The 14,530-nt window shown below is 38.1% G+C and overlaps 1 protein-coding gene across 1 annotated transcript in view; it reads right to left on the minus strand.

Annotated features, from left to right (window-relative positions):
* Positions 1-14,530, minus strand: part of ARHGAP8 (Rho GTPase activating protein 8) — a 56,716-nt gene that overhangs the window by 27,461 nt on the left and 14,725 nt on the right. The window contains exons 4-7 of the mRNA XM_010187672.1: positions 12,170-12,301; positions 9,012-9,098; positions 5,161-5,259; positions 3,916-4,026 (exon numbers count right to left, since the gene is read on the minus strand). Coding sequence (XP_010185974.1) covers positions 3,916-4,026; positions 5,161-5,259; positions 9,012-9,098; positions 12,170-12,301 — 429 coding nt within the window. The remainder of the gene's footprint in view (positions 1-3,915; positions 4,027-5,160; positions 5,260-9,011; positions 9,099-12,169; positions 12,302-14,530) is intronic.

Below are 14,530 nucleotides of genomic sequence, written 5' to 3' on the forward strand. Positions count from 1 at the left end.
ATGTGTGAAGGTAGCATTGCCGAATGAACAGAAAAATAGTCTTGCTATATCGACAGAATCCATGAACATTCTTTGGAATGTCTGGATTTATAAAAGCGACAGCTACTGGTGAGTAACAGAAAGTCATTTCCATAGCACCATGTTACTCTCCTCTGTCAGCCTCTGATCACTACAAGGTGGGACTTCATACCTGAGCAAGTATCACTGTACACCTGCCCTGTTCTAACACTGCTCCCTGCTAACATCTGATATTGCCCTCTATTGGAGACATGATGTGAGGCGTGATAAACCTTTAAATGACATATTACGGTTGTTATTCTCCTTACTCTATCTGCAAGTAAGAAGCTTGAATTAGCAAGTTAGAGAAGAACACAATAAGCATTAAATGTGCAAGCTACCCCACCCAGTCTATCCTACACATTCTTAAAGTACCTGTGTCAAATCTGAGCATAGATTCTCATTAAATTATAATGGAAAACCTAAGTGTGGACAAAACTTCCTCAGAAGGACTGTTCTGTCTGATATCCCCATGAAGATGAACATTAGTTTCAGCTGAGTTATTTTACATTTTCAAAAAAATCACAGTGTTTAACATGAGTTCAAATCTATAAAGGTGTAATTTGGCAACCAGGCAATCCAGGCTGGGGATCAGAAATGCCAGGGAAATACTGTCATTCAGTAAACCTGGCAAATCTGCTCTGTACATGTAGGCATAAAGAATTAAATAGGGAGATGGCAAATCTTTTTTGGTCCCCCACACTTTATTCTAAAAACATCCTATTATTCAGTCTTGGTTGATTTAACTGCCTTTACTAAGCTCATTTATTATTGCTTGAATTAGTGTAGTTTCAGTGGAAAATTCAGGACAACTCGATATTACATTCAAGTTCTAGCTGCAAGGACCAAATTACTGAGTCCTCACAGGAGTTTACAATAAGGAAGGTTTTCTGCTTTACATCTGTACCTACCGTAAAGTACATGCTTAAATCCCAAACAAGTAAATCTAAATAAAGCTGGATGGACACTTAAGATGAAGTCAGTTTGGTATGTGTTTGCTGGTTTTTTCCCCACAAAGAGTTTAGAGTGACACGGAGGGATTAAAGAGATCAAATGCAGTCATTTTAAATTCAGATTTTGGACCCTGAGTGGATGGGGGTAACATAAGAAAGAAAAGTTTTGAACTAACCTGATAATAAGCCCTTTAGTTCACTCATAAATTAAACCAAATTCAGTATAGAATTCAAAGAATTATACGCCCAGCTCTCACAAACATTCCATGCTCTTTAAAGCCCCAGTTGCCTTATGTCATTTTGAAAATCCAACTCTACAAGGTTAAAAATGTCTTTGTGAATCAACAGATTCCTCGAAGATGAGGCATTGGTCCCAGACAGTCATTTATCAGTGTCTAGATGGAAACTTCTTTTAGCTTTGTTTTGCTGTCCTAACAAAACAGGTTTCTTCCAACCTCCCCACCTCTTGGACAAAAGTGAGATATTCTGTACTAATGCTTAGTCAGTTTTTGCTCTTCTAGGTTTTAATTATAGCTCTGGAAAGCAAATGTATTAACTAATATAAGCTGAAAGAAAGTTAAATGAGGACGTTTTATCAGAGACAGCATTGCCTCCTGCTTTTAGGGAGGCACATTCAAAAGGGTATGGCTTTAACTCCTTCCACAGCCGGAAGTCATTGGAATACCATTATCAAACATCTTATTAAAATTAGGCCACCAATGACAGCTTTGGATAAGCCCCATTCACCAACCTTTTACCGACTGAATAAAAATCATCATCTCTGAAGTACTGAAGCCAATTAAAGTACTGAATCTCAGGCCTATGGGCCATATAGGTTTTTTCCTTAAACTAAAGAAATCAAGACTCCACATAGAAACAGTCCTTTAATGACAGCAGCTTTTCCTCAGCAGCATCTCTGACAGTACAGTTCTTACTAACTGTGATGAAATACAGAGCACACATATTTTCATAAGCTTATACTAAATAAAATCAGGGTCTCTCTGTAGCTTTCTTCAGAAAAACGGAAGAGTCCCACCCAGGAGAAGACTTCAAACCTGCCTCTTTGCTAGATAGATGGGAGGTCACTGCCATTTTGCCATTACAGTCTATAGAGATCATTAAAGAAGAGGGAATTGGCAAAGAGCAATACTCTCTTCACGTGTATCATTCCCTCTCTGTTAATTCTACCTTTCTTCCCAAACACAGTCTAAGTCCTTTATTTTTCATTTAGAAGTCATAAGAAATTTGTTTATTTGTGATTTTTACATTGTGATGCAGCACTGCCTGTTCTGCAAGAGGGAATCTGGACAGGGATGGGCAAACAGGAGGAATGAATATCCCCACGTACGCCCATTTTGGACACCTGAGCACTGTGAACTGTATCCGCACACGGAGGGCCTCCATCTGTCAGACCCTCCATCGCCAGTGCTGGAAATCTCTGGATTAAAAATGATAGTAATGCCTTGCTCGGTGTTTCTCCACCCACGGATCTTCCACAGAAAAGCTTTTTATGACGAGTCATCCTTTACATACTTGGGAAAGCCAAGACATGCAGCAAGGATGTGGTTTGCTGATGGTCGTGCAGCTGGAAAGCGGCAGAACCAGGAAGGGTGGCCACCTCACCCTCACCGTGTGCACCCCAGTGAAAGACACAGTTTGCTGTTCATGCACAGTCAAGAGAAATAAAATATGACTAGCAGATGGTAAGAGTGGCACACAACATGCTGTCTGATTGCATAAGCCTGTGAGAAGTTTGATAGAGCTGCTTGAGCAGCTAGGCTGGGCTGAAGGCAAGTGACAGAGTGTGCCCTGATGTCTGCAAACAGTCCTGGTTTCACTGCTGAAGTGGTGGCATAAGACATTGTCCTTCTTAATGACCCGGTGGAGCCCACCTAAAAGATATTCTCCGAATTAGGGAAGTGAGTTAGCCATGTTTCAAGTGTTAGGGTGAACTCTAAAGAGGTATCATAAAAGTTAATGTCATAGTAGCTATTACACAATAGATATTGATTGTTCTAATTTCAGGCCTTCCAGAGCAGACTAATGTGTAACATTTAACCAGGGGAAAATTATATCTTATATCTCATTTACAGCTGAATCATTAGAACCAGAAAAGTAGACTGGGGGTGGGAGGAGATTTGACAAATGTCCATGTATCAGACAGCCTAAATTGCCTTTGCTGAATGTGAACAATATTCTGCAGTTGTTTTTGAGAAGGATTCCACAGAAAGATGACAGAAATTACTGTGGGTAGGAAGCAAGAAGGTTTTGTGGGTTTTTATAGGTTTTTTACCAGAATTGAATCTTGCAAGTACTACTGCCATCCCATTCCTTGTGTAAAGCAAATCATTTTTTATACCACATACAGTGCTGTAATCTACGTAAACAGCTGTCAGGGCATTTCTGGAAAAGAGTGATTTTATTCATTTCATAAAACTCTGATCAGAACAATATGTGAGCAACAAAACAACAATACATAAAGGCTCAAGCATCCATTTTAGCTTTATGCAGCCATTTTGGAACCTGAAGCTTTGTTTTGACTTTGCCATTCACCATCTAAACAGCTCCAGAACAATTCCATATTGCCAGCAAGAGATTAGCTTGGGGCTCTGTCACATATGGGCAAATTTCTGTCCACTGGGAGAAAAGTTGTGCAGTCATGCTGGTCCTAACTACCACGAAGACAGAGTAAACATGAAGACCAGGCAGGGCACAGGGACTGAGAGACCTGTCCTGAACCCATAAAACCTATTGTGTAGCCTCCTAGTTCTGTGGATTTTGAACAGAATGAGAAACTAAACATATAATAAACAAAGTATCTGCAGACATTCTGCCCGGTGAACCTGCCCATTACAGAAGTCTACAGGGTACAGAAATCTCATATTTTAGAAATCCCATAGCTTACTATTGCAGGCTGACTCCAAATTGCTGAGTTGGTAGAGGTGGCCGTGGTGGAGGAACTTTAACCGCAGGTGGCAGTTTTCCCTTCTGTTTTCTCCGAAGATTTTCATCATGCCTGCAAAATCAAGAAATCATTGATTTTCTGTGTACCACAGCTGACAAACTATATATATGAACAGTTACCAGTACTGCTCATGATGCTGATCTCCTGACAATAGTGTATATGCTGCAAGTCTCACAGAAATGGCATTTAATTTAAGCATTAGGGAAATTTTAGAGTAGTATTTGTGGTAGAATACTTAAGCAAGACACACAAGAGCACTTTTGCTTCAAGCCAATGGAGTATAGTAATAGAAGTGTCCAAAAAATAGGAGCACATAATTTAACAGCAAAATTCAAACCTATTTACTACTCAGAATATAACTCCTCTTTCTTTGACATCCATGCAATCCAATTTATATCCTTAGAGCTATGAGGTATTTTCTGTAACTCCATATTTACACAAAAGATGTGTAAAAACCCACCAGGCATCAATAACAGTCATAATCAAAGCTTCCAGTTACTTTCATTCAGCAGTGACATAAAATCACTTCCTGACAGTACATCAAAGCATTTCCATGTACCGCACTGTGTCGAGAAGACTGTTATTGATACTAATACTGGCACTTGACAATTCCAGCCCCATGCACTTTTTCTTCTCCTCTCCCGCCCCTCTCCAATACTCCTCCCTAACACACATACATGCATGATATAAAAGTAATGGATCCACTATCAATAAAGTCTATACATAAAGTATATACATAAAGTTTAAAATCAATCAGCACTTTGCTGACTGGGAATGCTCTTAGCAAAAGGAAGTCACTTAATCTTACAATAGGCAAGCAAAGAGGTCAGGATTACATGTTTGCCCACAAGCATGACATGATACTCATAAGCAGTAATGACATATGGATTGGTTTTGTTAACACTCACACAGAAGCTGCAATTATATTAAGAAAATGTTCCACAACTAAGATGGAGATGCTTCAAATCTGTAGAAAACTATACAGCCTTCTCTTCTCTGAACGCACTTCAGCACATCTCTGATGGCAGTGCAAGCTTTCAGAATTAAATCAAACCAAGCATAAATAGGTAAATTAGACTTTTAATCGCTGAAGAAACAGGATTAGATTCTGCTTGGAATACAGTGAACAGGATGCAACGCTACTTGAGAAAAGGTGAGACAACATAATTTAAACTTGCCACGTACCGGATGACTTCTTGAGGAATATTTAGCTGGTCGTATTTAAGATGCTCTCTCAGGTCACTTAAATAGTTCAAGTAGGTGATTTTTTTCCCAAACTTATGGCTAAGAAAAAAAACAAACCCACAAGAAGTATGAAAAATCAGTATGGGAGGAACATTTACGGAGGATTTAGTTTCTATTACAAAAATGTAAGTGCTGATGCAACTCAAAATTAGACTGTAATTGAAGCAGCAGGAGACACAAGATGTATTTCATTTCATATGATCAAACATATACAGTGCATGCCTGAGACTCTGATTTGAATAAAAATAACTGACTTCCATCTGAATGTTCTGTGATTTGCATAGATATGAAAAACACTGCTTTAAAAGCCACTGAAAAACAGCTTTCACACAGCATTAGAAAGCTCAATAAAAGAACTGTTAACTTTGGAGAAAATGTTACACGGCCAACAGAACACCATGTTTGTGTTATTTAGGTATTCCTCCTTGCCAAAAGACAAAATAATGGGGCTGCAGACACAAACCATAAAGTAACAAGTGACAGGCAAGATTTTTCAAAGCTTGGCTAGTGTATAGCCTTGAAGTGTTGGGCCATCAGCTTTATCTAGTTTTGAAAAAAGGCCTGATAGCTTCTAGGAAACGTCTTGAATAGCAGGGTTTTTCTATGAGTTGTACAAAACAGACTTCCAAATTTGAAACACCAAGTCTCATTACTTAGGTCTTGAGTTTCAGCCAGAACACACTACTTACAGGCTGAGGTGTTCAGACAAGGTTCAGTGACACATTTATATGCATACCCTGAAATAATTTCATATTTTTCCACAACACAAAAATATCTCTTCTGTAATGAAATGCCAAGCAAAATAATGGGTGTTGATGATAAAAAGCGTACTTTGCTGCAACTTACTTTGCTAGTAACATCGGAAGAACATTCTCTCACATTAATGAATTTATCCCTGGATTGTCGAATATGCATACACACGCTCCCTCTAGTGGGAGATGGTACAAATAAAAGTCATTTGAGCACTTCAGAAGCTTTTAATTGAAATAAGCTAAATTATGCCTACAGGCAAGCAATTTTGAGATATCGACAGATATCAGTGTGTGTGTGTGTACAACTTTCGAGCTCTTCAGCGTGTCTTTTATTCAAAACACCTTGTGATTTTAACTTAACAAGGCCATGGGCTAGCACAGAATTCTCTGCAACTAAGCTCTCCTGGTTGTAACAAAGCATCCCTGGCTAACAGGACACATTACAGAATATAATTTGTAACTAAGCTGTGCGTAACTAGGAATTACTACTGTTCCTTAAAAATGCCACATCATCACCACCTAAATGAGTATTATTTTGAAAAGGGGTGGGTGGCTTCTGTTAGCTCACACACAGAAATGTGCTACTCTTATGTTATTTTTTTTGCAGTTTGGAAAAAATACATTTGATTTAAAACATTACCTTCTTGCTCCTCTCTTTTGGGACTGGAAAAGAGATCAATCAACTTCTGGAGCTTGAAAAACTGAAAGCATTTACATTTTCTTGAGTGCTTTCAAATACAAGTGTGCTAAAAAACTTACTACTTTTGTTCTTCACTCTAATAATTCTGTCATTTGTCCACTCCTTAGCAAAAAAATTGTTCATGTAAAAGTACTTATGCCACGTACTAACAGACCTCTGGTAAATGTTTCTTGATAATGAAATTTATTTTACATTGCAATTTTTATTGGAAGCACTATCTACAAATGAGTGTGGACTGTAATTCAGCAAAGCTAGGAAACAGGAAGTCCAGAGGACTTTTTTCCCTTCTTTTTGTGAACCTTGGTTTAATATTGGCACTTAAATAAAAGCATGATCTGCTACAGTAAGATTATTCTAAACTGCAAGTAAAAAGTACTGTGAACAAATTTTAAATTGTACTATTCTAGTAAATTAACAGTGTTAGTAACTTCTAGTCTTCAGTGAGAGTACGATTTAGGCAAATTGTACATGGGCACTTTCACACTTCAGTTTTAAAATTATAACCTTACATTTTCCCTTACTTGACAAATGCAAACTTGAGCCAATCCAAAGCGCAAATATATGTGAGCATTTGGCAATTAAAACATTTTAAGGAGTAAAGAAGTTTTTTTCCCTAGCTTCAGCTAATTCCTGACTTCTGACTTAAGGACTTTTTCAGAGTTTACTCATACTTTCAATTATTTTGTTGGTCCCAGTGTACAAATATCTTTGTTTCTATTGATCACATATTTTAACAACAGAAATTAAGAGTGTTACTAAATTGGATTCAAAACAAGTATCCAGGTACCCAGTGGTAAAAGTTGAGTACAAACAGGAACAGCAAATCCTGATGAAAGCAGAGTGTCCAGCAGGTCAAGAGAATGATGCATCTAAGATTACAAACCCTGGTTTGAAATTTCTATGATAGATACGAATGATAAGCTTAACAGGATTACCCATTTTCACATCCAAAGTAAACAAGGATTTAAATGACATTGTATCATACCATCTCAAGAAAAAAAGGTCTCATCCTATTTAAACATAGTAAGACCCAAGGAAAATGAGTATTTGATACAGGTACCTATAACTTTTCTTTTGTAAGAGTTAGCAGCTAATTATTACTCTAAGTTGAAGAGCACAGCTGTTGTCCAGCTGTGGCTCCACTGGGTGCACTAACACATAGACTTAAAACTGTGGGTGTCCCCAAACCACCTGCCTGGGGCTATTCCCAAGGAGCTCTCAGCTGCCTCTGAGAAAGAAGCTGGTTTGATCTGGGCGTTGTAATGTACATCAAGAGTTTATCTGGTTTTATTGTTTTGGTGGTTTCTTCTTTTTTTTTCCTAGAACGTTCTCCATACCCATCCTACGCAAATCAGGAACAGGTCTATGTCCTGGATTTCTGACATGTATTTGACTGCCAGTTAAAATAAAGATCTGCAGTCAGTCTTCTTGTTTCAAAACTAGCATATTCTGGAAAGACTTTTAGATGTGATTACTTTTTTATTTTTACATGCTTCTTACATGTGCTTATATGTCTAGAAGTTAAACTTCCCCTTCGTAATTAATTAACTTTCTACCAGTCAGTAATTGAATCAATTGCAAGTTACTACAATGGACATTTTAAGTTGGTTCATTATGGCTTCTCAAGATAAACTGTTTTCCTCCTTCAGCCCTTAGGTCATTCATAATACAATCTGCAAAATGTTAGAATTACTTTGAAAGTGACAGAATTCCAGGAGCAGAAAAACTAAGAAAGCCCAGCCATCCTATCGTTTAGCAATATCTGCCCATTGTTGCCGGTTCCTTGTAGTTAGCATCAATTTTTCCCACGCAAAAGAATGCACCAGTAAAATAAGTCCACCTTCACCATTATACCCTCCATCTCAAATTCTTAAGGGCAATTCAGGGTTTTTCCATTAACTCTGAGGACACAAGTAGTATCATTCCTATTCATCTCGGCACTTGAGATCAGACCGAAGGTTAACAGTTTACTATCTGCTTTACTGTAGCACCTAGTAATTCCCATCAGGGACTCTGTTCTATTGTGTGAAGTGCTATAAAACAGGACAAAGAAGTCATTCATGATGCACAGAATAACTACATTTTAAAGCGATATTTACTTTAACATACCAGGAAAAGTACTATGAATTGAGACTCCCTTTTCTTAGAAAGAAAGGAACTCAACCCTGTTATACATACCCAGGCTTAAGCTCACCTTACTCATTAGTTCAAGACAGTTTAAATGGGTATTGTGCTGTTACCTGACATATTTTACCTCAAGCCTTTTTAGAAGCAACTTATTAGAGAACAAACCATCCTTAAACTAAATGGGAAAATGTGTTGAATAAACTGCCAAGTACCTTATAAGAGGTTTAAAGATATTCCACAGAATTTTTATGAAGTTTGTTGGATGTACAACATAGAGTGCTTTAAGGTTTTTCTTATACCTAGGAAAAGAAAATGAAATTGTTAGAAGACTTTGGAATATCATCACCGGTAGAACTGAATAGCTGCAACTGAATGGGAGGTATTATTACAGGAGCATTATACAGCATTCTTTTCAACTACATTAAAAAGACCTGATTCAGAAGAAAATTAATATAAAATTTTTTAAAAACTACAATTTAAAAAATGGTCCGTTTTAATGATACAATAGTAGACCAAGATAACACTATTACATTCCTAACCAATGTCTGCTGTATCATAAGTTTAGTAACAGAGGGACAGAAGGGAAATCAGACAACTTGGAAAAAAAAATTGAGAAGAGAATGAAGAGTCTATAAAAAACACCTCTGTGATACAAAGAATTAGTTTCCTTCACCTCACTTTACTTTCTGCTTAAAAGAGTTTCAAGTTGGAGAAAATTTCTGAATTTTCAGATGTAAAATTTACACCTAATATTTTATTTTTACCACTACTTTTGTCTTGTTTTGCTAGTAATTACTAAAGGTGAAGCCAGCTGCACATTGTTTTATATCGGATGGTACCCTTTGGATGAAACAAAACCCCTTCTCCATTATCGCACTGCTTGATTCTACCATATCAAATCATCATGCATAAGCAATGTACTCTAGCAGGCTGAAACTGAAATGGAAACCAGGCTGCACAAAACGACTCTGCTCTAATGCAACGTTACTGCAAAATGAAATTGAGAAATGCATGAAGAAATGCACTGCTTTTATATATAAATTGTTGCTTATTACTTAGCCAAGTTTCTCAGTAGGCAGTACCCCCCAAATGTTCACCGTTCATCATTAGAAGAAAGAATGAACATGATAAAAAATGATCATGAACTCCTAAGACAGACCTTCTTATAACAGGTTATGGTAAGAGGGGGAAAAGAGACCAACTCAGCAATTACAGCAATTTTTCCTTTTGGGTTTTAATTGGGCCCATAGAACTTTGAGTGAAAAAGGCATGGTTTTCCCAAAGCCACTATCATATACAAGCAAACATCTATCCCAGCATGATTGGCACCACTGTGGGTAGGAACCCAAAATCAACAATAAAAACTAACAAGCAAAACACCTATGTTGCTTTACTGAAGTTTCCATTTTAAGTTTGTTTCGTACCGTGAAGCAATGGATATAAGCCATTCATTCTGTGAAAGTTTACATACTTCATATTTTGCTGAATTACAATTAAATACCCACAAGACGTCACTGAGCCTCTGCTGTAAACCTTCAAAGCAAGCTCTATTCTTTTGAAACTAAGCCTGTTGAACATTTGCTCTCATGACACTAGCTAATTACTATCATACCTTGTACTCTCCTTTGTTCTCTTTCCTTTGACCCCCACAACACAGAAGAAGCCTGAAAGGTGCCGTTTCTTTTTTCCTCTGGCTTGTACAGCAGAATATACATGTTGGGCTGTGAATACTGCTTTGAGCTTCTCAATGCCAATATACTAAGAAGGCCCAACTGTGAATAAAATGATGGGCATATGGTTTTGCCCAGCTTCTTGGGCTTCTCTGTTCCTCTCTGGTTCTCCTGCCTTCTGGGTCAGGGTAGGGGAACGGAGAAAACAGATTTCTGGCATGAGTAAGACTGACTTTGTGCACTTTAGATGTACACATGTCAGAAGGCAACAGAGTGGAAGAAGACATTGCCCTCATACCATCTCACCCCATACAGCAACTGTAAATTTGGCTGGGGATTCTCCTAGAAGGAAAACAGTACAGTAGGGCAGGCTTCCAACTGCAGTGCTTTATTTTCAGGAATTGTCAGTGCACAGAAAAAAATAATATTGTAGTCCATATCTCTCACCAAACACAAAACGTAAGAGAACCTTTACCTTTCTTCACCCTTGCCCAATTCCAGAAAAAAGAGATACATTGCACTAACCATATTCATAAACCTTCTAGCAAACCCAATAAGCATTCTCAGTGTGTTGCTGAGTGGAGAGCAGTATCTCATGAAAGCAGCTAGAGGCTTCAGATGACAGCTTTCCATTGCCACTCTGATGGCTGCTATGCACAACCTCATCTTCTTACTTAATGGGTTCTTGAGTTTCTGGAGGTTATTGGGTGAGTCTCAAAAGAGTCTGAGCTCTGGCACTAGGCCACCAAAAGGCGTTGTGCACATCTCAACTTCAAATTTCAAAGCAGGGTGCGCAGTCCTGTGAAACGCCCAGGCATTTTTATCCCAGTCTAGTCTAGAAACACCTAATAATCTTTTTCATGGCATCTTTTATGAGATTCGCCTCTTGTTCCAGCTCTGAAATTGAAAAAAGTCAGATATCTCTCCAAAATGCAGATGCACGTAGACTCTTATCAGGAAAGAGCTATTTGAGCATGTTTTTGCTTTCAGTCATGTTGCCTTCTTGAGGCCAACTTACAAACCAGTAGATGAAGTAACAACTTGCAAATAAGATCAACTGACTTCAATAGGACCCTGCAGCTCCACCTGTAACCATGCATTTTCAGAGAATAAAGATCAGAACTTCAGCTTCCACTATTAAAATGCTATTTATCTAGGAGCTTTGGCATTGGCTACACCCTAACCAACTAAAACACAAAGCCATGAGCTGTCACTATTGTTACGCTAAAGGTGAGACATATATAACCAGTGCAGTCCCTTTAGGGCTTTACATGTAACAACCAATGAATGGCGCAAGGGTTGTGAGATATGGAGTGTTAAAAACGAACCTTTCCTTTTTAGTATACAACCTAGCCTTGGGATAATCAAAGGCTCAAACACAACTGTGAGATAATTGATAATGATGACTAATCGGTGTCAGAGGTGTCTATCTTGCGCACAGAAAAGGCAATGGCTCTTGGTTTAGTTCCCAAAGCTTTTTGTAACTTTGGATAACCACTGCAGCACTCAGGCCACTCCTTAGTACTGCAGAGAAGACCCTTACAAGAGAACCAACAGCACCAATATCATTACAAGAATTTGCAATGGCAAAATGAATTCAGTTAGCTGCAGGAAGATCAGGAAGGACCCGCTTCCTTCATGGAAGTTAGTTACAGACATTACACAACCAAAAGAGTAAACCAAATATTTTTGAGACATACTTCCTGTCAAATTCTTTGTAGGCTGTTTGTAACCATTTCAGAGATGGTTTATTCAGACTCTTCAGGCCGTAGTGAAAGTAGACAACTGTATAATCATTCTCTACATACTGGTCCAGAGTATACTTTAAGTACCTGAGGAAAAGATAACAGTTTAGTTTTAAGACAGTTTACTGGATGAGATTTTTAAAGCAGTAACTGAGAAACAAAATGGGCTACTTTTGCACAGAATGCCAGTGGCAGCAAATTCACATTCGCTTCAATGCATTTATCTAACAAGTTCATCTTGCTCTAACAGCAGTGCTGCCAATAATTCCACATCACTGCAAAGCCTGAAATTTGAAAGAACATATTTACTTACAAAAACTGTGGTGCTCATGAATCACTAAAAGACCAAGACAATATGGGACTGTGTTTTCCAAGAAATTAAAACAAAATGCATTTTTAACTGACGACTAATTTGCTTTCTTCTGTTCTTACCTCCTTTTAGCCAAGCAAACAATGTCATTTTGACTTTTCAAAATAATAAAGACTAAATCTTGGGTTTTCCTCTCAATTTATTTTTTTAAATCCTTGAAAAATCCATTAGCCTCAATTACTGGCAATTACTACTTGCTACTGTAAACCGTTTCCTTGAATATATTTGCCTTTCCCTTGTTTGTATTGTGGGGACTGTGTTCATAGATCATTTCCCTTAAAACTAATTTAAAGAACTACACTACTTATCCCATCTTGAAATAATACTGCATGTTTTATAAGCAGATATCTGTGTTCATTCTTTTGCAGTATAGTTTAAGATGCTTTTCTCTTTCCTTTCTCCTACAATTGAGAACACTGTATGGCCTATTACACAGCTCAATGATTCAAATAAAGCAATGATGGAGGAGTACAATCTGGCCTCATCTCTTGCTGTGTCAGATTACAACTTTCTCATGTCATTCTCAATGCTATCTTATTATATCCTGCAACAGAGCCCCAGCTATTGCTCTTAATTGTATGTAAGTGATTTTCACTCAATAAAATAGATCGTTCCATATGCCATTTATTAGGCTGTAGCTACTTGCAAGTATCAAGGCCACTTTGACTATCCACCTTTGCATGGAAAAGTGCATAACTTCACTGTTACACTGTATGCCCACAGTCTCATTGATCTGCTTATTCCCTCAGCATACTGTAGATCTTAAACTGCAAATAGCCTGGGACAAGGACTGCCACTGCAATAAATATAATGCTGTTTCGATCACTGACTTGTGTATTAATGGTATTTTAGTGCAAGTAGTAGTAACAGTCATTCAAGACTTTTTCTAAAAAAAGGGTCTGAAATTAAAATAGATCTAAGCAGATATTCTTACATACAGAGTGCCTCATGTTTTATTTTACAGCATGTAAATTCTTTGGCACATTACAACCAGAAAGCCTGTACTTCTAAAAATAATTGAGAGTTTCGTGAGCATTAAGTAAACAGTATTTGTGTACAGTCAATTACCCGTTCTCAGGCTGTAACAGAACTGCAGGGACATTACAGAAGCTTTACCAAATCAATTCTTTAAGTGATTTCATCACAAAACACCTACCGATCTGGCCTACTCTGCAGTTTTTCCTCAAAAGTCAACATCTGGGTCTAACTACTCAAAAACAGATGACTTGATAGCTATGTTGCTAGCTTCACATTCAGAAACCTGCCTGCAGTTCTCTCTTAGCACAGACTTTCCAAGTGAATTTAATATGAACTCAAATACAGGAAAACATGTAAGTGTTCAAGTCCAGAAGAGTCCGAGGACTGGAAATCCTAGTGTCATCAAGGTACCTCCTTGCAGAACTGAGGAAAGGTTCTTACGGCTGGTAGCAGCATGGTTTGTCACACTCCTTTGGCATGTCCTATTAATTACTGGAGGTAACTCCTCTAGGTGGGAAGCTGACTCGTGTGGCTCTTCCTCCTAGGTGCTAACTCTTCCTCTACGCTAAACAGGAAGCTTTGGCTTAAGGCTGTGGAAACACTCTAGGTGTGAAGAACATACAAACGAAGCAACATAGTCTGAAACACACCTCTTAAATAACCTGCCTTCTACTCCCTCTCTGTTTCTGAAAAGTTGAGGTAACAGCACTTCAGTCCTTTCCACAGGCAACAGGTAGTGACAGTTGAAAGGTGCTCAAACATTTTGGCAACGTAGGCCGTACAAGAGCTCTAAATAGGTTTAAAATGCTTAAAAAGGACAAGACTTTTATGGCAGAAGAGATCTCTTTATAGTGACAAACTACAAGGCAAAAACACATCCTGGTACCTTGCTGCAGCAACTTTACAAGGAAGAATGTTGTGATTTTACATATTCACAACCTCTTTTAACACAAAAAACCAAACACTAC

Source organism: Mesitornis unicolor, unplaced genomic scaffold (assembly GCF_000695765.1).
Source record: "Mesitornis unicolor isolate BGI_N332 unplaced genomic scaffold, ASM69576v1 scaffold727, whole genome shotgun sequence".
In the NCBI taxonomy this organism is placed as follows: Eukaryota; Metazoa; Chordata; class Aves; order Mesitornithiformes; family Mesitornithidae; genus Mesitornis; species Mesitornis unicolor.